Consider the following 27205-nt stretch of genomic DNA (forward strand, 5'->3'; position numbering starts at 1 on the left):
GGGAAGGGCTGTCCCGTGCCCGACGCCGCGGGGAAGGCATGGAGGAGGAGGCGGCGACGCCGCAGCCCCCGTAACCCCGCTCCCAGGTGCGGCGGGCGGGGAGGGAAAGCGGCAGGGCGCTGAGAGGCCGGGGCTGGCGGGGCGGGGGCGGTGCGGCGGCGGTGCGGCGGCGGTGCGGCCCCTTTCCCCCGCCCCGCGGGGCTGCGCGGAGCGGCCCCTTCCCTCCCTCAGCGCGGGGCGGCCCCGAGGGCCGCAGGCGGCGGCGCGGGGCGCGCTGACAGCGCAGGGCTGCGCGGGGCCGCCTCCTCCGGCCGGAGCGAGCGCGGAGGGTGCGCGCTGCCTGTCCGCTGCCTGCCCGCTGTTGTGCTCTCCTGGCCGCTCCTGCCTGCTCCTGCCCGCCGCTCCGCGCTCCTGCCCGCTGCCTGCCCGCCCGGCGGCCGCTCGGGGCCGGTGCGAACGGCGGGCGCCGCGCGTGACCGGGACGGCGAGGTAATGCCCGGCTCGGGGGCAGCGTCCCTCGGGGGCAGCCCGGGGCCCTCCGCGCCCGCCGAGTCTGGGCGGGTTCCCTCCCAGGGGCTTTGCGACTCCAGACTGCTTGCGGGGTTTGAGGAAATTCGGTAAATGGCATCGCAGCGGCCACCTCATCCTGAGTACACTGCCTTTATAAGAATGCTTTATCTGCCGGTTGCTTTGATGTTCTAAGAGCAGAACGCTGAGTGGAGTTTAGGGTGTGAATAGCCTTAAACAGAAAGGGGAACGGCTTAAGTGTGAGTAGCTTGAATTTTGTTGTGTTTCTCCTTAACGCTGCTTACTGAGCTAAATAAGATATCAAACGAATAGGATCTGCCATTCAGAACCAAGAGCACAGCAAAGCTCCAACACTGCTTTTGTTACTGGGCTTATTATAAAATGTGGAAACAGTCAGTAGTCCAGTGTTGCTCTCTGCAGATTGGTCTGACAAGTTTTACAGCTGTTGGATTTGGCTTTCAGTTTTAAGCGGATCAGGAGAGCACAGTATTTCATGTGATGTCCTGGTATCAATAGCAGCTTTACAGTGTAATCTTGTTTGGAAATTGATCCAAGTCATCTGGAAATCCAGCCTCGAAGAAAGTAAGAGCTGTGGGCCTTAAACCTTCCACTGCACCTTCTTACCATGTCTTGTTGGTTATACTGTTACTTTTCTTATTTTTATGATGTAGAAGGAGTAAGAGGAGGAGAACATAAATGCTAAATACTTTTGATAGTACAACACTTGATAACTTACCTGCTCCTTTATCCTCTTTCATTAAATGCCAACTTGTTTCTATCAGGAGTTCATAGTGTTATATTGGGGGTGAATGGATATTGCTTTTTCTTCTGAATTTCAAGTAGAAACAGAATTGAAGGAAAACCACTGCATGTCAATAGCAAATGAAAACCAAGATATTTTTAGCTCTTACGGAGTATGATGAAAAAACCCGTGTTGTTAACCTTCTCAAAGTCATTGGGTCAGTAGAGTAATTTGAAATCACACTAGGCATGTTCAGCTCTACCTTGCTGAAAAATGTTAGTTTCAAGTGTTTGGTAATATTTATTTACCTAAAGACTCCATTGAAAAGCTACAAGAGTGAAGTTCTGATCATATGAAGTTACTGTCTAACTGAGTGTTTAAGACAGTAATTTTGGGTAGGCAAGGCAAATGCTAATGATGGAGAGCCAACCTGTATAGTGTGCTGTTTTTCCTGCATTACAAAGTAGTTACACTAAACCTCCTCCCCAGCCAGCCTCCCATTAGCTCAAACCCCGTATCAGCTGACAGAACAGTAATCAATGACTATGCAGTTTGGGTGATAAAGTGTCTGCTCATACATAATCCACAAAGTTCTGTATCTTGATCAGACTTTGCTGTACAGCTACAAGAAGATACTTGGAAAAAAAAAAAAAAAAACCCCACAGTGTAGTTGAAGCTGTCTGGCTTACTAACTTTGGACTTCGTCAAGGAAAATTGCAATCAGAAGCTAATTGTGCTTGTTCTAAGTCATCAAGCACAATGCAACAAGCTGTTTAGGTTCAGCAACATGAATAAATTTTCTTGTAAATGAAAAGAAAATGTGGTAAAAACCAGTAAGTTTTCATGTTAAACAGGATACAGTTGAAAACAACCTGGAGATATGAGAAAATAACATCCTATAGATGTGACAGTGTTTATAGCTGAACACATGTGAAACGTTGAATTTACACCAGGTCCTTGAATTGAATTAAAATACGACACTATTAATTGCTAGGTAAAGCATAAAATTATTCTGGACTTGGTAGTTACTATACTTAAACAGCATCTTGATAAGCATATATGAAATCAGGCTTGCAAAACTTGAGCATCTGTGAGACCAACTAGAGAGGCTTAGTGATTAATTCTCTTGTCTGCCTTTCTTCTTCTCTAAAACCATTGTACCATTCTCCTTCATGGGCATCATGGTTCTGCATTTGTTGAAAGTCAGTTCATGCACTTTCCATGCAAGTAAGTTTTTAAAAAATGAGTTCCCTCCACAGGCTCCTTAGGTGAAAGATTAGTCTTCTAATGCATTTATTTCAAGGGATGTTTGCAAGGTTGTTTAATTCCATAATCTGTACTAAAATGAGCACCTGTTAAAAGCTGAAACATTACTTACCTATATAATCTTCTGGTACTAAGGAAACAAAACAAAACATGCTTTTCTCTTGTCCAAAAGATTATGTCAGTGTCTTTGAAGCTCAGAGATACTAGTGTAGTTGTTGCAGATGAATAAAATGTAGCATCATGAGAATTGCTATATTTTAGTCAAAAGGATGAAATAGGTGTGATTAAAGCTCAGTGGTTTTGCCATTTTTCTGAAGAGATTTGTACTTAACCTGTATTTTGGCTTCCTTCATTAATTAAACCAACTGATTTTTTTTCCCCTTACATGGTCCAAGAGAAGACTTGGTTGCTACAAATGAGATAATGTAATAACAAAATTTTGTCCTTGGGGTTAGAACCTGGAACTGGACACTATACAGTGCTTCTCAGTGGGTTTAAACTGGTAGATACTAAATAGCTCTATTCCTTCAAATTGTAAGGTTTTAGAAAATTGAGCTTAACACCCATTGTCTCTGGTAGTTTATGTGAAAAGGATATAAAGTTTGGTTTGTGTTTTGTGTCTTCTTGGTCAGTGGAGGTAAATGGAGAAGTATGTGGAGAATCGAGAATACTGAATATTCAGGATTGTAATTGAAATTGGAAGTTTTGATAGAGTAACATCAAAAAGTATGCAGGACTTACATGCTGCTGCACTAGAACAGGTCATCAGAAAACAACTGGAATCAATTAGTTTGATGCAATGCACTGCAGTGTGTGTACACAATTTTAGTTTGGATTAAAAATGCATTTATGAACTGCATCACCCCCTGTGATTTGTGCTGCTTAGCTGTCCCAGAGCATGCAAGCTGGATTCCTTTTGGGTTCAACTGGGCAGGAAGACAGGCCCTAGGAACACATCAAATATGTTCCAAGAATTGTGGAGTCTGTAGTAGAGAATTAAAGCTGGTCTGAAGTAAGCGCTTGAAATCTACATGATAGAGGCAGATTTCACTCAGCAAATCTACTCTTATTTGTCCTGCATTCTGTTTTTATACATGTAGCTCTGGGTGTACTAGTCAGAGGAAGTTTTATTGTCTTCAGTTCTGGGAGAATAAATAGAAAAGAAAATAAGTAGAGGGGGAAAAGTTTGAAACCATTGAACCTTCTGCTTCTAAGTCTTTGAAGATGAAAGTACGTTTTTTCTGATCTATATGTTTCAGTATACTCACCATTTACACCCCAAAGTGAAAATATTGTACTTAATTTTTAAAAAAGTTATTATTTTGTTATTGTGGTGGACTTTTTCCTCTGTTTTTTCTTCCTGAAGTTCAAGTTTCTTGCCATCTGCAATGCAGATACAATTTCAAAAATCTAAGGCATGTTTACTCATTCTGTAATGCACATGAAATAAAGGTGGATATAATTGTATTATGTCATTGTATTGCTTTGCTGGCCATTAGGTTGCTGTAGTAACATCAAATTATGCTGTCCTAAAAGTCTTCATTTTATTTTTAGATACTTTTTAAAGTAAAACTAAATTAAGTAACAGCAGATTTTTATAGGTATTAAAATAATTATTTAAATATTTGAAATGAAGCCATTTGGGTTTTTTCCCCCTTTCCTGTTCAACTTAATAGAAATTGACACTTCTTGAGTTTGTAACTTTTGCCAGTCTTGGAGTGTAAACCACTTCACTGTCAAATTGGAGATGCATGTCAGAAGTTTGTGGCTTCTGGGAAAATATCATTCTATGTTGCAAATATTGGCAACTCAGGAAAAACGACTGAAGCATTTAGAGACTGACACTTATGTTTGGAATTCTTTTGGTATTTGGGCCTCATGAAATAGCTGAACATCCAGCAACAGAAAAGCCAGTCAGCTGTGATGATAGAGGCTTTCCCCTGAGTGGAAATGTTGGAGGTTAGAGCTCTGTGAAGGAAGAAAGCTCCAATGCGATAGCCGGCAGCCTGTCCCAAGGACTGAGCGCAGTGGGGATTGAGAGCTACTGGCTCTGCAAAGTGCACACACAGAGCTGCAGCGAGGCTACTGCTTCTCTGGGCTGACCCAAAAACCTCTCTTCTCTGCTTATCTGATTTCATTGTTGCATTTTAAACTCCCGTTGGCAGCATTCAATCTGGCAATAATGAAACAAGTTTTAACTTTGGAGCTTCTTGGGACAGGAGTGGAGGCTGCAGAGCTGGTGGTTGCCCTGGTCAGTGGTCTTCACTTCCCTTTCTGTGTAGATAAAATACATGCAATTTTAGGTCACAAAAATGTATAATATGCAAATGTTAAAAAAACAAAAAAAAAAAAACCAAAATGAAAATGCAACTTGTGTATCTAAAAGTTTGGGCATACTTTTATACTGTTAATGTTTAAGTAGAGCCATTGAACAGGTAGAAACTTCTAGTGAATAATATTTCTGTTGGTAAGTTTGCTGTCAGAAACACTTTCTGTTTTTGCTTAAAATAATTAAATGGAGAATGGGTGAAATTACCTTCTGCTTTCTCTTCACAGGTTGAAGAACAATGGCTTCCTTCAGCAACCTGACTATTGGCATTGCTGTTGCCAGTTTTACTGTATTTCAGCTCCTGTTCCATGTTTTAAGTTCTTGGGTGTCAACACGAATAACACCTGGTTTTAACAATCTCAGCCAAAAAAGGAAGATCGAATGGAATTCAAGGTAAAGTGTTCAAAACAACAGTTAAAGACCTACCTGAAATCATGGATACCTGCACCACCTGTGTGTGTATGTGTAAGACTGAAGAAAACTCTATTAGTTAAATGTTTGTAAAGATCAGAGGACTGGCTCTAGGCACTGGACAAATAATGCATGTGAAATGTTGAGGCCCCTTCATGGAAGCACAGCATTACTAACACTTGTACATTAAAGACTTTGTTAGACAGGGGTGCCCAAGTAAAGGTCAGTACAAAGATAAAACAGTGATTGGTGAGAGGGAATAAACTGACGCGATGCTCTGTGATGCTTCTAGTAATGAGAAGAGATAAGAAATTCCTTTCCAAACACATGTGAAAATCAAACCTATGGAAATTTATTCTGAGTCCCAGTGTATCTCTGGTCATGCTTTTGGGAGCAAAGCAGTTTGCTCTGTGTTCACCTGGTGCCACTACACTACAAACTGTTTTATATAGGTTAAGGTTTCCCAAGGAATTTAGTGACACTTTGGTGTAGTATTGAAGAGAGTCAGGTTCATGTGTGTTGTTGGGAAAGGAGACTGCAGGAGGAGGAGGGGAAGCTATAGCAGATGCAGGGTACACATGCAGGAAGGAGTTGTGGAAACTCAGTCCAAAAACATGCCTCACTCTGTGTTTCTGCATTTCCATTAGTGGGATGGATCCACCTGCATTTCACTTGTTTCGTCAGTTACAGGACTTCTGGAAACTTGTTTGACCCATGAGTCTTTTAAGCCATAAGGGAAGTATAAGATAGTAATTGAAAATGGGGTGATCAGTGAGGTTTTATTTGCAACATGCTACTCTGAGAGGGTATATATGGCACACAAGGTTCTCCAGTTTAAATTAATTGGTACAGTATAACTTTGAGTAGCCTACTACAATTTTAAAATATTTTTTCAGCTGTTTCCCAAATTTAAAGCTCAAAAATGTGTACGGTATGTTGTCACTGCACTCAAAAGGCATTAGTTGCAGTTCTGTTCTTCCTCAGTGCTGTTTAGTATCAGGTGGATACTTTTTAAAGTTGTTTCCATTGTTCTAGGCAGCATTAGCAACTCAAATAGCCTTGCCCTTCCATTTGGCAAATGTCCACCTGCAGTGTTCTTAAAGGCACCATCTTGATTTCAGTTCCATCTTTGAATAATTACCTATCTGTGAGAACAACTGTGTAGGATACCAGTTCACAGTATCAATGCAGCATAGGTTTATCTCTCTGTTCCAATTAACAATAAGAGGCAGACAGGGAAAGTAAACTAAACTGTTCCCATGTGAAGCTGCACTATTGTCTGTAAGCCACATCAAATGTCCTTTGAATTGCATAATAGGCTTTATGAGAACTTACCCCATGCCTGGTAGCGCTTTGCTGGTGTAGTGCTTTGCATAATAACATGAATTGTTTTACACATCACAAATGTGCTGGAAATAAGCTGCTCCATAATCTCTGGGCTACTTTGTAATAAGGTGTTTAACTGATCAACTTGACACAGTACCCCCGATTATGTCCTTTTTTACCTCTTTGCACATTTTCTTTTCCTTGGGGTTGATAGCAGGATGTAGATGTTAGCACACAGATGGGTTGTGATTCCAGGCTTCATCCAGTTCAGGAGTTGGAAGGCATGAAACACAAAGCATGGTTCATCAGCATCTTGTGGATGTTATAACTGAGGAGGGCATGAAGGGAAAGAAAGGCTAGCTGTGCTTGTGTTACTTCAGCTCTGCTAACCAAACACAGTGTTTTGTCAAACTGCCCTGTCACTCCAGTATTGGAAATGAAGAGAGGCCTCAAGGAGTATCTTGCAAGTTCATAGAATGCAGAGTATCTATTTATTCTGCAGAGAGCTCTGCAGGTAGAGACATTTACTATGTCCCAGTAAAATCTGTTGGTTTCATTTAAATTATTTAAAAGTAGATGGTTGTTATTTTGTCCTATATTGAACTGGTGTAGGGAGTGTGCACACAAATGATTCTGTTGGCAGTGCTAAGGAAACTGGCACAGAGGATGGTTATGCATTTTTATCAGCTCAGCTGGGTCTGCAAGAGGGCATCTGCCTGAAATGAGCTGTAGCATTGAAAATATATTGTTACAGTTTGGAGGGCTTTGTAATCAAGCATTTGAGCTGCAGCTCTTGACTGTATTTTCCATGCTGTCAGTTTGTTCATTCTGACCTTCCAAGAATTATGAACCAATAAAGTAATTGCTTCTGGCATCTGAAGTATATGGACACTCAAACTGAGTTAAAAACTATATTTGGTCTCAGATGTAGTATAACTCTTCAAGCTGTGCATATATTCCTTTCGTCTCTCCTATAATACATGCTTGTACTGCTATTAAGTAGTTGTGAAAAAAAAATTTAGAAAAAAAGCAAGTCTGCAACCTAGCCTTGCAGCTTTTTTTTTGTTTGCAGCTTAATGAGGAGTTAAAGGATGCAAGCTTTGAAAAAAATTTCAAGGAAATGTACAGAGCTTGATAGCTTGACCTAGATTCCTTATTAAAATGGACTGTTGTACTACTTCCCTTCTGCCCTGTCTATGGAGAAGCTTCAAAGTCCAGAGTTAAGGAGGAAATCTGCTGCCTTTTCTTTTCTTATTTTTTTTCTTTTATTTCACTCCCATCAAGTGTTCTACTTGTATAAAAGTTGTATTCTAAACAGAAAGGTTCAGGTAAATGGCCTCTTCAAAGACAAATTACAACTGTAAACTAATGAGCTACATTTTAGGACAAATTTTCCTTCTTGTAGCGTTATCCTCTCCTCAAGTTCAAAAATTCCAGGTATTTCTCAGACACTAATATCACATGTTCCACTTTGTTCTTAAAAAGCAAGAAAAGTTCCTATCTTTTTAAATCCTGTGTTACAAAGTAGACCTTTTAATTAAACTATTAGTTGTCATTAAAATTCTGATAATTAAATTTTCTTTCTTTGTTAAAAGAAGAGAGGGCAGAAGTGTGGCCTGTACTGTAATTATTATTAATTGTTCTCATCCAGTTTTTGACTATTCATATTATACTAATCGCCATTTATTTTCTGGCACACTATTGAAAAAGCTGCTGAAAATAGTAAAGTGACATTCTTGAAACAAATGGTAAATACAGTCTCTTTTATGAATAGTTACAGAATCTTCTATTGCCAATAGATAATAATACCACTTCTGGAAATGGAATAGGGATTATAACCTCTTTCTATGCGAAGTCTTCTGCAGGAAGTAAGATGTTTTCTTCAAATCTTGCATGGTAGAGCTTAGATTCCTGAGAGTGCCTTAAGGACATCTAAAATATTAATGACTCCCAAATACATGTATTCAATATGTACAAAGACAAGAATAATAACTAACAGCATCTGTGCATTTGTGTGTGTATTGTTGGTGCTGTGAATATGGTGTGAAGTGTTTCCAATCACACAGCACTGAACCTAGTTCTCATCTTTCAAACAGTATCTGTAATTCCCTATGGATATTTTTTCACATCATTTTTTTTCTTTCTAATTACATTTGGAAAGTGGGAAAGTAGACTGTAGCTACACAGTATTAGGTGCACCTTATAGTTGTGTTAAATCCATGGCTGGAGCAGAGGGTTACACATTTTGGAGCCATGCCCATTGCATTGTTCTACTTTCCAAGAATACATGTGGACTGAAAGGGCAGGAGGGGCCCTGGCCGGTGTGCTGGCAGAAACCCTGCTGGGGCTTCTGTAAATAGATATTTCTCTAAAAGTGCATGCTTGTTAACATGCAGAGTTTATCTACACTGTGCATGCAGCCCTGTAAACTGGAGACTGTTGTCTTTGGGGGGAAAAATGTGTCTAGTACCCAGGTAGGGACAAGGCAACCTTGATTACTGTGATGTTTATTTTATATTTCCCTTGTCTGCTACAGAGCTGCTAATTGATATAAGCCTGTAGTTGTTTTACCTTGGGTACTCAACTACAGCCAAGTTATACAAGTTTTCTCTTTGAAAACCAGAATCTACTTCAAATGCACTAGAAATTCTATCTGAACCTTAGGATTTTTCATTTAATGCCACCTTCCAAATCCAAACTTATTATGGGTCTTCTAATTTGGTGCCTGAAAGGAGAAACCTACTGTTGCAGGACTCCTGGGCTAATCTGAGTATGAAATTGCATATACATTTTCCAGCAAATGAGACAATACAGAAAACATTTGTTAGAGAGCTAGATGTCATACTGTCTTTAAGGATTCATTAATATATGGGATAATTGGAAGAAAACTTAGATCTCCCTTACTTTTAAAACTCACTTTGTATCTAATATCGTCGATCCCACTCCAATCTAATAGATTCCTTCTTTTTGACTGTTTTTTCCCACCTGTCATTGTCTAAGTGGTTGGATGTAGCATAGAGAACAGATGATTGTCTCCCACAGAAGTATCTAGAGGCAGTTGAAAATGCCATCCTACCTTAAGCACAGTATGGGAAGTTGTGAATGGCAGTACCTCCTTGTGACTGTGATCTCTTTTTCAGGACAGTGTCCACATTCCACGCCTTGGTGGTTGGAGGGTTTTGCCTTTATATTTTATTGTACGATGATGCTGTTAATGCTGACCATCTCTGGTAAGGCCTGTTACATATATGTTATAGTTGCACAATAAAAGAACATAATTGAGAAGAAAAAAAAGATTCCTGCAGTGTATTGAGTACTGAATGATTGTTTCATTTTCCATTAAAATATTCAGTTGTGATGTGTTCTTTTTTTTTGTCTGTACTATTTGAAAATTTGATAACAATTGTGTCAGTATTAGTGTCTTAGTTCAATGTGTTTCTGTGAAGTGGAATAGATAAAATACAAGCAATTGATTTGAAATAGCATATTCAACTGTTAAAGAAGAAACTGTAACTATAAGTCAGTATGACTGAAACTCTGCTATTTACAGTAATCATTTTAAAGTGAAATTGAAAAGCTATAGCAGATCTGGATAGTATATATCTGTGTGAAAGTTCTCCATTGAACCCTACAAAGGGTTTGGGTTCAGTGGAGAGAGAATGTGGTATTACTGTCACGTAATGCCTGAAAATAGATACAGTAGTAGATCATAACAGAGTCTGGAGCATTGGTAAGCTCCAGAGAAGCATCAGTGTTGTGTGTGACGGTTTTTGATGTTCTAGGACTTCTCATAAAACTTTTCCTTTTTTTTCTGTATGTACTAGGGACTAACACAGATGATGTAGAAATTGTTTTTGTGGTAGTGAGAATCACATGGTAGAAAATGTGGAGGTGGTAGAGATCAGATAAGGAGAGGGAGAAGACATAATAAGTAGATTAAGTTGTAGCTTCATAGGAGAACAGGCTCTTTCCTATGACTGTTCACTTCATAGTCATTACAGTTTTTCAAGCTTGATCTTTGATTACCATTTTATATAACTCTGTATCTGCAGAGAAGTTTGAAGAAAGTCAGTTGTATGGACTTTCGTTTGTTTTATCTGCCTGCGCATCTTCACGTGTAATTAATTTGCCACATATACCTTCTTAACAATCATCAAAGAGATAGTTCTTCCCATTTGCTTATTCAAGTCACTCCCTGTTTGTCACTCTGGGCTCTTGCTTGCATCAAAATTGGCCTGCAATCAGGGCTCATTAATTCCATTGCACCTTCCACTCAAGGAGGTAGGTCAGGAAATCTGGAAGATTTTAGACTAAATTCTGAGTTCTCCATTTATGGAGAATAATTTGGGATTCTAACATGGGCTCTTCTTGAAAGGATGTGACAGATGGATAGTGCAGCCATGTATGTTGTTGAAGTGTTGGTATAGAAAGCCTAGAGGAGGTTTGATGCAAAGTGACCATTCTCTGGGGAAAAAAAGGAGGGAAGTGAATCATTCCCTGTCCCATCCAGTTAAGTCATGTCTACCATTATCAAGGAACCAATTTCATATACTCAGTCCTTTGCATGTTCTTTGGAGAATATGAAGGCTCTTGAGTGCAGGCTTAGTCTTGGTGGTGATGTGCGGAAGTGTGCTGGGACCCCTGAGAAGTTTAGTTATGATGCTACTGCTGCAGCTGAGAGCTCTAACATGAGGCCTCTAAAGAAGCACTTAGCCCACTACATATGTAGCTCATGAAATCAGGTTTTGAAGCCATGGAAAAATGTTCCCATTTCAAGCTGTATTTAAAAGAACATCTATGGCCAATCTTAACAGATTGAGTGAATTCCAAACTCTCCTAGTAGTGATTTTTCTTCACCTAACAGCAGAATTTTGGTTTTGTGAGTCCTATTTTCCTGTAAACTACCCTCTCACTGAGGGGAACAGTTAGTTTTAGGCACTAAGAAAGCTTTACAATTTAGTGATCAGATTGTAATAATACAGGAAATCTCTTCCCACTCCTCCATTCCAATAGGATTAAGAAAAAATAGTTAAGTAAATAGCATTTTACTTAAGTAAAATGCCGAGGCAGACTTTGTATTGGAGTTGGCTGTAAGCACAGTTAGCTTCCTTTTTTCTGGGAAGGTTTACAACAAGGATTGCTTTCACAGCTTGTCTTGAGCAGTCTACATTTTATGGATCTGTTGACCTGTCATTTGAAGCGCAATTCATATTTACACAAACATAGCTAGACTAGTTGCACAACTTAATTTTTAAATTAAGTTACGATCCTTGTGCCAAGGAAAAAAGACTTGCTTACCAAACTCCTCAAAGTAGGAATGCACAGAGGACAGTGGAGAGAAGAACAAACATTGCTTGCTGTAATGTGGATGCTTTCCTTTCTTGAGCTGTATTCACAAGTTTGGGTTTGTTGAACATTCTAGAGGAACTGAAGTTGTGGGTATGCTACGAAGAGCTTTGCCTGCTGAATGTTTGGCACCAAAAGGGAGGGGATAAAAGGTGTGGAAACCACTCTGAAAAGCATTTCTGCTCAAAGGTTCTTTGACTTCAGAGAACCGGCAAATAATTCCTTTCCTGTGTCCTTCTACTCTGTTTATCCCTATAAACATCCATCTGATTATGAATATGAAAGGAATCAGCTGAGCAAGATATTTTTGTCATCCTTAACAAACTTCTAGCACTGTCAGAAAACAAAAATGGAGACACAGAGTGTCAGTTAAAGGGCTAAGAGACAGAGACTGGGCTGTTCTCTTTTATCCTCAGTTTCCTGAGAAGCCAGCTCAGAGTATTTGCTGTTCAAATCTCTAGCAAGGCTCTTGGGGCAGTCTGCACCAAGGCAGGGGTTGATCCTGATTAGGGTAGTTAGTAGGTGTCTTGTGTTTGGGTGGAAAATGAATCCACTTGTATGATTAGAACCCTTCTTAACTAGATTGCTTAATCTCTTGCTGATGGGCTAAGAATAATGTGCCCTGATGGGCATGGTGTTTGAGATGTGTATGTCCTTTACAAATGAGGCTGTAACTATGTATTTTTGGTGTGTTTACAGGGGTGACCCTTCAATTGTGAAGCTGAATATTGCTATTACCACAGGCTACCTCATTTCGGGTAATTATGCAACATGTATATAGCATGCATGACCTGTTTATTTATATTAAATCACTATACCTATATGTTTATCCTGAGCTACTGTGGTGAAGATGTGGTATGTGTACACAATACAGTTTCTACTGTGGCTTTTAAAATTGCTAATGGATTTGTGGGTTGTGGTGAAATCGCAGGATCTTGCTAGCAGATGTGAAAGATGGAATATCTCCCCAAGCACTGAGGAAATACCATTTTGTGGCTTTGTCATGGTTTGATGTGCAACCACCAGCTCCAGCTCAGTTTTGTCCTTTGGAGTTGAGAAGGTGTTAGAGCAGTGGCCTTCACTCTCTTCTCGGTGCCTACAACTCGTAGCTCTTCCATCATGTTTTTCTTCCTGTGACCTGCCAGAATGCTGGCAGAAGAATTTTAGTAACCCTCAATACAAGCTGAGACAAACGATACCATAGGATGCCATCTTTTAGTCTCCTTTTAAGCCAAAATTCAGCCATGTATAAAACATGGAAATCATTTATTTTGTATGTTATTTATTCCTACATATGTTTTATGTTCTTAATTTTTCTGTCAACTAAAATTGGCATGGGACTTTTGCTACAAAATGCTTTGGAGCTTTGTTTTATGTTGCGTGGGGATAATACTGGCTTATCAAAGCAAAAACTTGTGACTTGGACTATTTTCAGTGAAAACTTCTCATGTTAGGATGAAGTCTCTGATCAGAAACTGGGCCACAGACTTGGTTATCTCATACTGGATTTCTCAACCCAGTGGAAGTGATAATCTGGTGATCAGCATATTCAGTTGAACTGTGCATTACTTTAAGTGTCTGGGGTTTTTCATAGCTTCTGCTGCCATGTTTAAATTAATCAGTATCTATTTTTGAATAATTATACATTAAACTTTCATTATGAATTAATGAATGCCTTTGAACAGGCATCTCAACCTGACCACTCATTCTCTTTCACTTCCCTATATAGCTGATGTTTAATTATTAATAGGAAGGGAGCAGCTATGTCAGATGATGTAAAGCCCTGCCTGAGGATAGCTAATATAAAAGAGATCAAGGCACACTCTGGACTTTAGAAAGGCACAGGGGTAAAGTCTTTGATTTGGAACCTTGGTCAATAATATTCCAGTCCAAAGTACTCATTTGCAGAAAGTAGGGACAGAAATGGCTTGTTCCCGTACAGAGAACAAAATCTTCTGAATTCTCAGACCATCATGGAAGAAGAAAGATTATTTTTTAGTAGTTTTTTTTTTGGTTTATTTTATGTTAAAGCTTTCTTTTTAACACTAACTTGCTATGTCGCTTTTGCAGTAGTTAGAAAATTGGGATTTAATAAAGCAAATATGCTTCCTATTCCAAATGCCTCTTGCCGAATAGTTTTGGTAAATGGTTCCAAATTTACTAATATACTTTACTTTTTGATTTAGAGGTTCTCTGTAATTGATCCCTGTATTTGTTGCATGTATTTGTGTATTTGCTATGCCCCCTACAGACATGCCTTTTTTTTTTATGTCATTTGTTCCAGATTTTTAGGGTCATAACTGTGAAGTCACTATGAGATTCAGGATCCACCTTTTCCTTCTAAAATACTTAGGCTAAAGTTATTACATCTGTATTTCCATTGATGTGGAAAGTAATCCTTTATGGAAAGTGTTGGGAGAATACTATTGCCTAATGCTTTGACTGAAGTAAAGTCTTTATCCTAAAGATGTTCTCTTCAGGCATCATTAATTCAGAGGCTTTCTACTGATGCCATATCTTGGTATATGTCTAAAATGCACAGAAGCTATTCTGTATAATATGTATAAAATGATTGTATAATAAATAGTTCTTTATAGTTATTTCTGTTCTCTTGTAGATCTGTTGCTTATTATTTACTACTGGAAGGCAATTGGTGACAAGTTTTTTGTAATACATCACTTGGCAGCTCTGTATGCTTACTATTTTGTACTGGTAAGTGCTGTATTTTCTTGTAACATAAGCAGATGAGATTAAAGAAACAGCTTTTATAGACCTCACTTGCTTAAAAAATTTCACTGGTTAATGAAAGGCATACTTATACTTTGAATCATTATTTTTATCAGTTATTTATGGAAAATGCATGACTTTTCAATGTTACATTCCAACAAAAATGTGTAACTTTGTTGAATTTAGAAGCTTTTCTCAATTTTTGCTGTAAAGAGATTTTGACAGAAGAGCTTTTCATATTATGGGACAGGGTTTTAATATTTTTTATTAACAAGCTTGAATATTTAGTTGGAAAGTTAGAAGGAAATGGTTTCAAGTGGTTATGTTCTACTTTTGTCTCCCAGGTAACAAGTGACAGGATGAGGGGAAATGGCCACAAGTTGTGCCAGGGGAGGTTTATTTTGGATAGTAGGAAGAATTTCTACACTGAAAGGGTGGTCAGGGAAGTGGTGGAATCACCATCCCTGGAGGTTTGAAAGGCGTGTGGATGTGGCACCTGGGGATATGGTTTAGTGGTGAGCACACAGAGCACAGTTAATGTTTGGACTCGATCTTGAAGGTCTTTTCCAGCCTTAATGATGTCTTCCCTGCCTACTGTGTGAATCCCAGGCTTATAATACTAAAAGTGTCGAGATGCCAGATTACTGTCAGATTTCCCATGTAATGGTTTTAAGGGGCTGAAGTACACTGTCAAATAAATACTCTGTTTCTGGTTGAAGATAATTAAATTTACTAATATTATCATGAATGAAAGTGAATTAGAGCTGAATATTAGATAAATTAAAATACCACTACCAAGGCTAATCCCCCATGCAGAAAATTCATTAGCTGTTTCTGGAGGAAACAGAAAGCATTATATTAGTGTGAGCTTCTTTAAAAGCATTTATTTCTATGTGGATCTAGCTCTGCCTGTGAATGCCAGTGTGTTGCTCTCGGTCTGTTGTCTTCAGAGAAAGTTACCCCTAAGTATGTTATTTCCAAATTGCCTTTTGAGGATAGGAAATAATTTGGTTAAACACACAGATTTTCTCTTTGGTGAGTGCAATCTGATGTGAAAAGCTTGAAGTAGTGGGTATTTGCTTGCTTGGTGGGGGAAAGAGGAATCGTGACACTCACTCCATAGGGCGGTCAGGAAACCTAAGGAAATTAAAAACCCCCAATCTTTTGATCTCTACATCTGCCAACTGCTGCTTACCCAGCAATTGTGTAAGTGGATACTGTGTGCCACCTGGAGGGAAGAGCTCAGCTGGAGGGGGTGTGGTGTGGATGTGCCCCATGGAGGAGCTGTGCCCGACCCATGGGCACTGCAGCGACCTGGCAGAGCTGCTGGCAAGGGCCGCCCCTGCCCTCTGCAGGAGGGAAGAAAGGAATCCTGTGCCCTTCCCTGCTGTCAAATAAGAGCTGGGAATTCGTCTTTGCTTTGGCAAAATACGTTCCTACAGCCATGCAGGGAGATTTTTCTTCAGCATAAAGTGTTTCTTGTTTAAACGCTGAAAAATCAAAAATGTTTATAATTCTTTCAGACTGTAATGCTATCATGGTAATTAGTAATCTATGATTACTTGTGCAAACCTTCTCTAGTTAGTTTTCATGGCCATTCAGCTGTAGGTCTTATAAAGGTTTATTTGAAGTAAGAAGCTGCTGATTGGAGATACCTGAAGGACAATTGCAGCTTTTGTGAAAAAACTTTCTTTGAAAGTGCAGGAAAGGTGGCCACAGCTGGCAAACTCAGTTCCATTAAAGAAGTTGAGATGATGTATCATTCTGTGTATACTTAAAGACTCAAATGACAATTTCACATCTACATTGTTGATTTTTGTATGTCTGTTTTGTTTTGCTAACCAGAGCAAAGGTCTGCTGGCTTATTTTGGAAACTTCCGTCTCCTTGCAGAGTTCTCCACTCCTTTTGTCAATCAGCGGTAAGTGGTTAGGGAGGTTTTCTGTAGTTCTTTTAAAATTTAATCTGCATTACTATTTCTGTCACTTAGGAAGTCTTTTAATAGTTATCAAATATCTGCTGACAGGGAATTTATATATATTGAACTAAGAATTACTATATGAAAGTCTTTTTTGCTATGAAAATATTTTGCTGCTATAGCTGCAACAGTATAACTAATGTATTCATCTCAGAGTTCCTTTCTAGATTAGATCAGGCTTTGTATAAAATGCCAGCTTTTTATAAAATACCAGACAAAAATTCACAAATAAATTATTCTTTATTAACTTTTATATATTCATTTATTTTTTATAATAAAGCCATCTTCAATATGGATGTTTATTCTTTGTATCATGGACAAGGAAAAGAAGCAAGATAATGTTGTCATCAGAATCCTAGAATGGAATTGCATTGTCCTGTATAATTTGAAATTTATTTTCCAATATTCCACACTTGTAGATCAGTATTAATATATGCATATGAATATCTAGAATACTATAAATGTATACTCTTTATTTGCTTTGAAAAATAGCTCTGCAAGTTATTTTGAGCACTTAACTATATCTGAAATGGTTAATCTTCACACCTGTGATTAGAGAAGAAAGGGGCTGAAGCTTCTCCTGCAGAGCTCAGAGCCTGCCCTGGCTACTGGTTCAAGTGTTGTTACCTGATGTGCTGCTGTATCAGAAAAGGAGGCTGATAATGCCACATACTGCTGCAAGGGGAAGGCTGTCATTGGAGTTTCAGGGTGGCCTCTCCCCTTGCTCTGTAGCCTTCAGGCCACAGCTGGGAATAGGATTTACCCCAGAAAGACTTCACCTCAGGTGAGGGGCTTTGGTACAGAGCAGGGCTGCAGTCTTCTCCTCTTCCTCCAATTTTTTGCAGGGTAGGATGAGGACTTTGAGTATATCAGATGCCTTTTCCTTAACCATGCTTTTTGGGGTGTATGTGTGGCATCTGTTTGCTTTTCCAGATGTCTGGTAGAGAAAGGATAAGGCAAATAGAAACTGCATTCCTCCTGCAGACAGGCTGTTGCCCATCATTGCATTGTGACTGTAATCTCTGAAGTGTTTCATGACACTGATGCATTCCTCAGAGCTCTTACAAATAAAAAAGATTGTGTGGTAGTCCCTTTTGAACATCAGTTTGGTAAACTCGAATTCTCAGGAGGACAGGGTGGGGTAATGGAGCTCTCCAGAGGCTGCTCTCCTCTGCCCCAGTGCAGCTGAGTGGGAGATAACAGTCTGTTGTGGCCTGTGCTCTGTGTTCAGGAACTAAACAGAGGAACTAAAGACTAAATAAACACTTCTTTGAACTTAATGAAGAAAAAAGGGTTTATATTGTTATTCATGTCCTTGTGAAAGGCTGTTGTCCCAGCTTCTATCAAGATAGGCTGTCATCCTGGGTTCATGTGGGTTCCTCCAGTGGTGCTCACCTTTCAGACTGTGGTGTTAGAAAGAACTGTGGTACATCTGGCTATTAAAAGTAATTTATGTTATACTTTTAAAATGCCCATAGTGAGATTATGGGTTTTTGAATACTGACATTTAGCACTCTCAGAAAAGCAGAAATTGCTACAGGAGATAATAAAGTCCCTTGCACTAAGGGATGTCATCTCATTAGTGCATGATTTTTTTCCATTAAATTTGAAGTGAATCAGACCCTTAAGAGAGTAAGTAGTGGGTAATGATAATGACTTACATTATCTTTCTTGTTTGCATTCTTAGTCTACCAAAAGAGCTCTTATTAAAATATAAAAAGATATTCTAATCTTAGAACTGTCTGTGTATTTCCTGTCTGTGTTGTTAGGGATCTCTAATTGGAGGTTGTCTCCATGCCAAGCATTTAGATCTTTTAATGTTAGTATCAGCATTTATGTAATTAATTCTGAACTGTGGTGAGTAAAATTGTAATGGTAACTGTTATTTACAGACTTTTTTTTTTTTTATTTGCTGGGAAAGGGAAGTTGCTAAACAGATGGCAATTACCTATACTAGCATGTTGCAGTATGTTTGAAAACCATTTTTACATTAATTTTCGATTCTGCATTGTATATATATCATATATATCTTATATATATCATTGAAAGTAAAGGCTTTGTTAATCTGATCAAACATATCAAGTCTTGCTCTTCATGATGTCAGTAAGTGTTTCTATGGTGAGGCATCCTGCTTCCGGGCTGGACTGCCACCTCGAGTGTCTGGATTTTAATTGTCCTAGTTGCATGCTTAATGAATTTCTAGAATATTTCTGTTAGAGCTGGATGTCTGGAAAAATCTTTCTAGTGTACTTATAATTACCGAGGTTGTAATCTGTAGGTAATTAAATTAAAAATTACTTTTAAAACCAGGTTTAGAACTGTTTTTTTGTTAAATCATTTTAGCCATGTATCTTACTGGAGAAAAACTGATTATTTCATTCTCTTCCCCATCCCCCATTATGAATACAGTGATTCAAGTTATTTTGCTGTGGTTTTGCCTGCCACTGCTGCACAATTTTTACTTGTTCATTCTAGTTTAAGTGTGAATGACAAAGGATTAGAGAAGTTTGTTGTTCCTTTTTCAACTCTCAGGTTCTGTGTGCTAGGCAATAGATAAGTTATGCCTGTCTACTATATTTACTATATCTAGGAGTAAATATGCAAGAATTCTTTTTTAGAGACCATTTATGACCCAGCAGTAGATGGAGAGGCAGTTTTTAGATTTCTCTTTTTTCATTGGATAAATGGTCCAAGTTGTGACATGATCAAGAGTTCACAATGTCTCGTTCTGAAAATGTTCTGGTTTTGGGCTGAACAGAAGCAGTCAGAAAATCCTAATTACAAGAAATTAGAGCTCTATCTGAATTACCAAATCCAAATGCAATTTTAGAGTTGCTTTCAGTAAGATAAAGAATTTTAGCTGCTGTTGGTATAAGCTATAACAGTAAGTAATAAATATGTCTTTATGATTTTAAAATATAGTTTTATTATTGTATATTACACAATACTCACTGAAATGCATGTGGGTTGTCAACTGGTTCACAATTCATGTCAGGATTTTCTATGTGTTATTCTGCAGTATTGTGGATCTCATACACTGCTTAAATGGTGGGGAAAAAGTGCAGCCAGCCAGAAGGATTTGTAACTAGGCCAAGAAAAAGTGCAATAATTTAGAAATTATAAAGGTAGAAGCAATTAATACATGATGAATTAAAAATAAACGTGAAGTAAAATAATTTTTAATGCGATGGCTTCAAGTCTGCCTGGTATTTGTGAACACTTCTTTTGCAGGTGGTTTTTTGAGGTTCTGGGATATCCCAAATCTTCAAAGGCCAACATCATCAATGGTGTGCTGATGACAGTTGTGTTCTTCGTGGTGAGGATTGCCGTCATGCCTGTGTATTACAGCCACGTAATTTCTTCTTTTGGAACAGAAGGTTTCCAGAGATTAGGATTTGCAGCCCAGAGCGCCTGGATGATCTCAAGTGTTGTCTTGGATATTATGAATGTGATGTGGATGGTCAAAATTGCAAAAGGATGCTACAAGGTCATATGTCTTATTGGACAGGAGGAAGCAAAAACTCATAGAAATGGAAAATCTGCCTAGAAATCATACATAAATGAAATTTCTGCTATGAAAATGATTTGGGTTCACTGAAGCAGTGCACATTTCTGCCATGGAATGCTCCTATTACAGAAACAAGGTATTACCTCTGTACTGACCTTACTCTTTCCCTAGCCACACTGCCTGCACGCCCAGGGCCACGCTTTGCGGATCCTGTCCAGTGAGGAATAAAAGCAAAAGCTCACACAGATGAGTTCCACATGCCTGTTCTAAGCAGTTGCAAGCATCAGAAATTGGAAAGGAGCAGACTGGTTACTGCTTGTTGTCCACCAGTGTGTTCAAAGTGTTTCTCTCAGGTTTCTCCGATAAAAATGTTTTATAAATCCAGTGAATACTGACATATCTGGTTTTTTTAGAAAATGAAAAATTCCCCAAACTCCTGATATGGTGCAATTTTCCAGGCACGTTTCTATGTTTTCTTCTAGGAATAACAATCAAGATTTCATTCTTGACAACTTTATAATTTTTACAAGAAAAGCTAAAAATTTGGCTTTGATTCTATGAAGACTTTTACTGCTTTTTGTTCTGCCTTATATGAATGCAAACCATTTTGGGAAATTTTGAAATAATTTATCTAAAATGCTGTATTATAAGACCACATGATATCTTAAGAGCTGTTAAAATTCTCACTTTGATGGGAAGGATTCCCATGTGCTGTGCTAGGTTACATGCAACAGTACATCTTCTAAATTCCCCATGGAACTTTTTTTGTAAGTTAATATGGTAGATGATGTGTGGAAATGGCATAGTTCTTACTGAAGTGCTTTTTCCTGTGCTGCTACTACCTTTGAGAAGTGTTGCAAATCTTCTCAGAGTATTTTTAACCATTGGCTATTTGGATTCAAAGTTTAATTGCAAAGATATAAAAATCTTCTGTATGTGTGATGTGTAACTTCAAGTAATACTTTGTTCTTTTATCACAAAAATTACCTGTTTGATATGAAGCATTGAGTTTTTGTCACATTTTTCTTGTTAATCAAGTTAGAAATCTGAGGTGTGATTAAGAACACTCTTGAATTAACTGTGCCAAACTCCTCTAAAACTGTGTGGTAATTACGTAGAAGCAACAGTTGACCTCTGTAGACACAATTTTTTGTTGTTGTTGTTTTAAACCACACGTTTGTTAATAGATACTCAGTTAGTCTGTCTGTGAACTTGAGGGCTTGGAAGACATCAGAGAGGAATCTCATCATCTAGGAATAGTCCTAAATCTTATTTGTAATACAATTTGAGGAAATTCTGAGTTATGTTTTATTTAAAATTATTTTGAGAGCTATATTTACGTGTAAATTTATTTTGTTTCACTTTTTTAATCCAGAATTGTGCCTGAATAACTTCTAGTTTTTTTCCTTGGTGTAGGTGTGGTAGAAGTGATCATTTTCACTGAGACTTCAGTGCACATCCCGATTAATGTAGCAATCTGTTAAAGCAATTCATTTTTAAACAGAAAGGCAGCACATTTACCCCGTGTTGGGTGAAGAGTCCTGCTCCCTCTGACAAAGCTGGGTAACATGAGCTTTCCCCTCTGTAGTCAGAGGTGTGAGTGCCCCTGTCCTCCCTGGTGAGGAACTAGGCACTCCCCTTGTCCAAAAATTGCACGTAAGACCCAGGAGAACTGCATAGGCTGCAATGCCTTCTAACCAAGGCAGCTGCAACGAGTTCAGTTGCCCAGTTAAAATGCTGTCGGGGAGTATTGCTGGGACTTGTGTAAAATGCACTTTTGAAAGCCTAGTTCCATTGCTCTGCTCGGCAGGCTTTTTTCTAAAAGTTTCCCAATCCTGCCTTGTTGAAGGAGATAGCAAGGATTGTCAGTACTTGTGGTTTTGGATCCCATGGTTATTAACACTTCACAGACAAAAGAGCTGTTTATGCCTTGGGAGAGTTAACAATGAATCTCTTGAGCTGTATGATCTGAGTGAGCAGTGCCTCATTTGGGTACCAGTAAATCCACAGAGAGTCCATCCTGCTCAAAGCAATGGACTCTCTTTTATGCTCATTTGCAGAACCTGGTATCTTTTAAAATGTGATTTCAGTATACCTGATGCAAAATACTATTTTCTTTGCTTTTTTACATCACTAGATCCCTGTGATTAATAGTTTTGTAAAAGCTTGTTCCTTTCCAAAACTGAGTACATTCAAATGTTTTGGAGAACTGTGCTTGAAAATAGAAGTCTGCTTTTCTTTTTAGGGAAGTAGGATGAAAAAATTGAGAAGACGATTTGGAGCAACTCTTAGGGTGATAATTCATGAAAAGTTTCTGAAATTTATAGTTTCTTACATTGATTTTAATATTTCAGTACTTTAAATATTTTGTTGTCAGTAGAGGCCATTCATTAAAATGGCCTACTTCTCCACTTCCAGTTAGACTTGTGTTTGATAGGGGGGAAAAAAAAAGTAAGTCAAGCTATAATAAAATTGATGTTAAAACTAGATTAGAAACAAAAAACAATCCAAAACTCTGCATACTCCACTTTGGCCAACAATCCAGGATTGAAGGGCAGTGAGATAATTCTTTTAGAACAGCTAGTATTTTGGATTGCTGCACAAAATTAGTGTAATTAAAAATCTATTTTGCAACGTGTTAGCTCAAAATTTTATAATCTTTAAAAAAAAGTTATTACAGTTATGTCCTGATGCATCAGAGGAAAATTTTCTAATTAAAAAAAACTATTAACAGCTGTGGTTTCAGCAAAGACTTTAGTAAACAGGCAGCAAAGTTGTGATGTACTGAATACAGTAGTATATAGGGCACTTTTTGCCTGCCATTAAAAGCTTATGATACAGCAAATTAGATAGCCGTGGCACCTATATTTTAATTGCACTTTATTAATTTTAAAAATGTGGTGAAATATTGATAAAATTTAATGTTGTAAGCTTGCGTCTGCTTTTTTTATGCAAAAAAAGTAAATGCATGGTAATTAGCATCGTAAGAAATGCTTTTGAATGTAATATCTTATTAGTGGCTTAAAGTTTCTATTTTTAACAGATGCATTGTAAAAGCAGACTCTTGGCATGTCACCAGGTGTCCTTTCTGTGGGCATATCAAATGGAAGGAGTGACTCTTGTAAAAAATAGTTTTTTCTTTTTTCTTTAAAAAATAGTTTTTTCTTTTCCATTCTTCAATACCAGGTGACATTAGCTTGCTGGTCATGGGACAGACTGTTGATACTGGTTAGGCTGTATGTAGAAATGCAGGTTTCCCTTTTTTATGGCTTTAATTTTTCATCAAAAGATGAGTAAATACCACTTTCAGAACTCTAGAGGGGAATGGTAGGTTAGGTGTTCTGTAACTGGTTTGTGGAATCAGTACTTGCAGAGAGGAAGTATACTTCAAATACTCATTTTCTCAGAGAATGTTTCGGTGGATTTCAGTGGAGAGTCTCACACAACAGGGATGCTGTATTGGGTTATCTGTGTGAATTCTTCAGTGGTAAGAAATACATCTCTGAAGCCTACTCTACCTCTATAAATACATGCTATCATGAGTGAGCTCCATAATTTAATAACTTAATTGCTTAAAAAATATAATCCATTGAAAAATGAAATACATGCAGAGGAAAATGAGGGGAGCTGACTGCATATATAAATTCTTAGCAATTCCAAATTATATACTAAAGTTTATTAAAAGTTAAACTATTTACAGTGTTTGGAAGAGAATGACTTCCATCTTCAAATATTGTGGGAGAAGATTACTCATCTTGCAGAACTAACAACCTAAGGGTAAAAGCTTACACAAGTGAGTAAATGCATTCAGGCAGCTTTAAAGAGGAGAAGAGGAGGAAACTTTGAGTACACACCTAGAGATCCAGATGTCTTCCTACTGCTGTGGTTGGGAGAACAGCAGAAGATACATAGCAGAAAGGTTTGTGCCTCTGTTTGTGATGAGAAAGGAAATTTTCTTCTTTAAAATAAATAAATATAAAATGGTATAAAACGGAATACCAGTTGTTGATTATTGTATGAAGAGGATTTTTTCCCTCATGGCATTAGTGTGTTTAAGCATATGGATGTACAAGCTTTCTGTAAAAGACCATTTAATAGAGAAGCCTGAAAAATCGTTTTGTGATGCTTCTGCTGAGCCACTCAGAGGAAAATAAAGGGCTGCTTGACAATTACTCCAGCTTAGTGTCTGGTGTGCTGTTGGCTGCTGCTGAAAGCTATCAATGAAGCAAATAGAAAGGGACTAGAATTTTCAGATGAAAAAGTGCAAGTGTAGAAGACTTTGAAAACCATTGCAAGCCCCTTTCATATTTTAATAACCTACTGTACAACAGCATTATCTGGCTACAAGGAACTCCATGAGGTAAAGTTTGTTCCTGGTCAGATTTCTCTGTCTATGGAATACAGGCAGAAAAAGAATAGTATTTCATTGCTGATACCCTGATGGATGACAGTCAGATGGAAATAGTGATAATATTTGTGGACTTTTAACCTTCATCCAAACCTGGATGAAATCTGTGTTAGATGAAGTTCTTAGGATTTTCTGAAAGCAACTTGGAAGTTGTTTTTATGGCAGAGAAGATGAAATATGTGCTGCCTGGGTTGTTTAGAGATCTGGGATAAAGCATCAAGTCATACTTTTAGATGGTAACACTTGGTAAGGTTTCTTATCCATTAAAAATTCCTACTAGCTACCTCCTTTCAAAGTCTTGTTCTATTTATAATAACCAAGCACTTTATAGCTCAGTAAAGAATGGAAGGTAGCTATGAAGAATAAATCATATTGTTTGGTATAAGAAATATTTTGGCAAAAACAGTTTCGTTGTGTGATGCCCTGCACTGAGAGGGCATCAGTTTAATACGAAATAGATACATTTTTAACTAGTTGTAAGTAAAAGAAGTGTCTGTAAGAGAGTGAAGTACAAAGAGATCAGCATGGCTTGGTATCAACCACATAATGATTCAGTGTGCTATTTATAACTTCCTACTTACTGAAATTGAAAATATAAATGCAAATAAAATATTCTGTATTGTATCTTTATTTTTAATCTGTGTGTGGGATGTCAAACATTGTACTTGTCTTGTGGACAGGACATGCTTTTATGAGCCTATAAATATTTAAGTATATGAGAATCTGCACCCAAATGGAATATGTTGCATGTAAATTGTCTTCTAATTTTTTGAATTTTGGTATTTTTAAAAATTTACTAGGTTTGAAAGCAACATTTAAATATGAATACTAAGCTGTAATACAGAACACAAAATTTTGAATTCAATGGGGTTTTGTTTATAGTAATCCTAATCAAGTTTAACAAGAAACATCAAATCATAGGGGGAGGGGAGGAAAAGGGCTACTCATGAGCTTGGCTATATAATTTGCACACTTAATATGCACACATCCAAATGTCCTGGATTTGTTTCTAGCATGCATTTACCAAACAGTGTTTTCTTCAATATTGACAGATACCTATTTATGTAGAATAAGCACAGCTAACCTGTTACAAAATCAAATTTAAAAACCTGTTTGGAACAAATGAGTTACAAGTTAGGCATAAGTAATGGAGACTGTAATTTGAAAATGTTTATATAGTCTACCTAAGAAGAAACATGATGAGTTTATCTAACTTATGTGCAGAGCAAGGATGAAAACTGTAGATTCTGCTAGACTGATTTCTGATAAATCTTGACAATCTGGTTTGCAGTAAATTCTAATATTGTCACAAAATGTCAGGATCACATTATTAAATTCAACTAGTAATGTGACCTGATTGGAGTAGCAATCCTTATCATGGCACAAGAACTTAAACATGCAATATAACAATTCTGAAGATTGGTGATAAAAGTAATCCGTCATAGTAAAGTGAATTATTAAGTATTATGGGTTTAAATTTACTTTCTATTACAAGAAAGAATCTGGATTATTTGTTAGCATTTCAGTGATATTGTAAAGCATTTCTGTATTTTGTTTAAACAGTTTAGGAGCTTGCATAAAATTATATTGGCTGATTTTTTTTTCCCTTTGATATATGCAATAATGTCAATAAGCAATAAATTGCATGTTGTATGCAAGGTATTGGTACATCATAATAAAGGAAAGGAACACAGTTTCTTATTTTGTGAATTTTTCTTTCTTACTATGGTTAAGAACTTATGTGCCTATAATGAGTACATTATGAAAGAACAGTTTTGGGGGGATTAAATTCTGAAACAACTGGCTTTTATGGTATCTTGAGATTTCATGCTGTATCTTATGTATTTCAAAGAAGGTGAAAATGGGTGTATGAGGTCTGAGCCCCACTGTTGCTCAGGTGGCTGGAATTTTGAATGCTGAAATTCTATGTAGGACATCACTGGGGCCAGGAATGTAACTTATAGTTTAAGTTTGTATATTGGGGAATTGTACATTATGTAAATTTGTGTATTGGGGAAGAACTTTTGGATTGGATAATATAATTCTATTGCATTGTCTTGTAATACCATGTGTGTCAGGGCATAGGCTGGACAGTTTTCTGAAGATTCTGGGGATAAAAAGCTGCTGTTGTCAGCATATTATAAATATGATGCAGTACACAGTCCCTTACTGCATACTCAGATGGGCAATTAAGTTCCTCAATATGGTAGTTCCTAGGTTCTATATGTGCATGGAAGCATGAATTGTGTGGTAAAGCCTACAGGTTTCTTTGAGCATCCTTAGAGATTGCTGCTGTTTTATATCTTAACCACTGGGTTCCAAGCACAGGAATTATTCATGTTTCTTTGGGTTTTCTTGTGTTATGCAGTGGTTAAATTGCTAGAAGAAAGCACAGAGCACTCCAGTGTTTTTACTTTTTTCTTCTCATTTTTGAAGGGAATTTACTTGGCATTTGTAAAGTATATACTTAAGGAACTAATTTTACATTGCTAGTGTAGTAAACTACTCATTAACTAATTGGCCTGTTAGAAAGTGAGTGGGAGTTTCTGGGAACAGATGTTCTTTGGGGTCAGATGCTATATAGGTCAGATTTCCAACTGCTTGAGGAAGGAAAATGGGGCTTGGTAGGAGGTTTTTG

General features: G+C 37.8%; 2 protein-coding genes across 6 annotated transcripts in view; both read left to right on the forward strand.

Moving 5' to 3' along the window:
• TLCD4 (TLC domain containing 4) lies at positions 1-26260 on the forward strand. Of its 5 annotated transcripts, none has more exons than XM_053951033.1 (7): positions 1-86; positions 5093-5258; positions 9743-9832; positions 12648-12706; positions 14566-14660; positions 16521-16594; positions 19883-26260. In XM_053951033.1, exons 2-7 carry the CDS (start codon positions 5104-5106, stop codon positions 20196-20198), a joined length of 789 nt encoding a protein of 262 aa, XP_053807008.1. In that variant the 5' UTR covers positions 1-86; positions 5093-5103; the 3' UTR covers positions 20199-26260. The 5 variants fall into 5 exon arrangements, with proteins under 5 accessions (XP_053807008.1, XP_053807011.1, XP_053807010.1 ...); XM_053951036.1 differs by lacking the exon at positions 1-86 and adding an exon at positions 461-489; XM_053951035.1 differs by lacking the exon at positions 1-86 and adding an exon at positions 502-617.
• LOC128792543 (holocytochrome c-type synthase) overlaps positions 16522-27205 on the forward strand; it is a 20196-nt gene continuing 9512 nt past the window's right edge. The window contains exon 1 of the mRNA XM_053951032.1: positions 16522-16594. The gene's annotated coding sequence lies outside the window, so the exon portion shown is untranslated. The remainder of the gene's footprint in view (positions 16595-27205) is intronic.

The sequence above is a fragment of the Vidua chalybeata genome, chromosome 9 (genome assembly GCF_026979565.1).
Source record: "Vidua chalybeata isolate OUT-0048 chromosome 9, bVidCha1 merged haplotype, whole genome shotgun sequence".
NCBI classification, from domain to species: domain Eukaryota; kingdom Metazoa; phylum Chordata; class Aves; order Passeriformes; family Viduidae; genus Vidua; species Vidua chalybeata.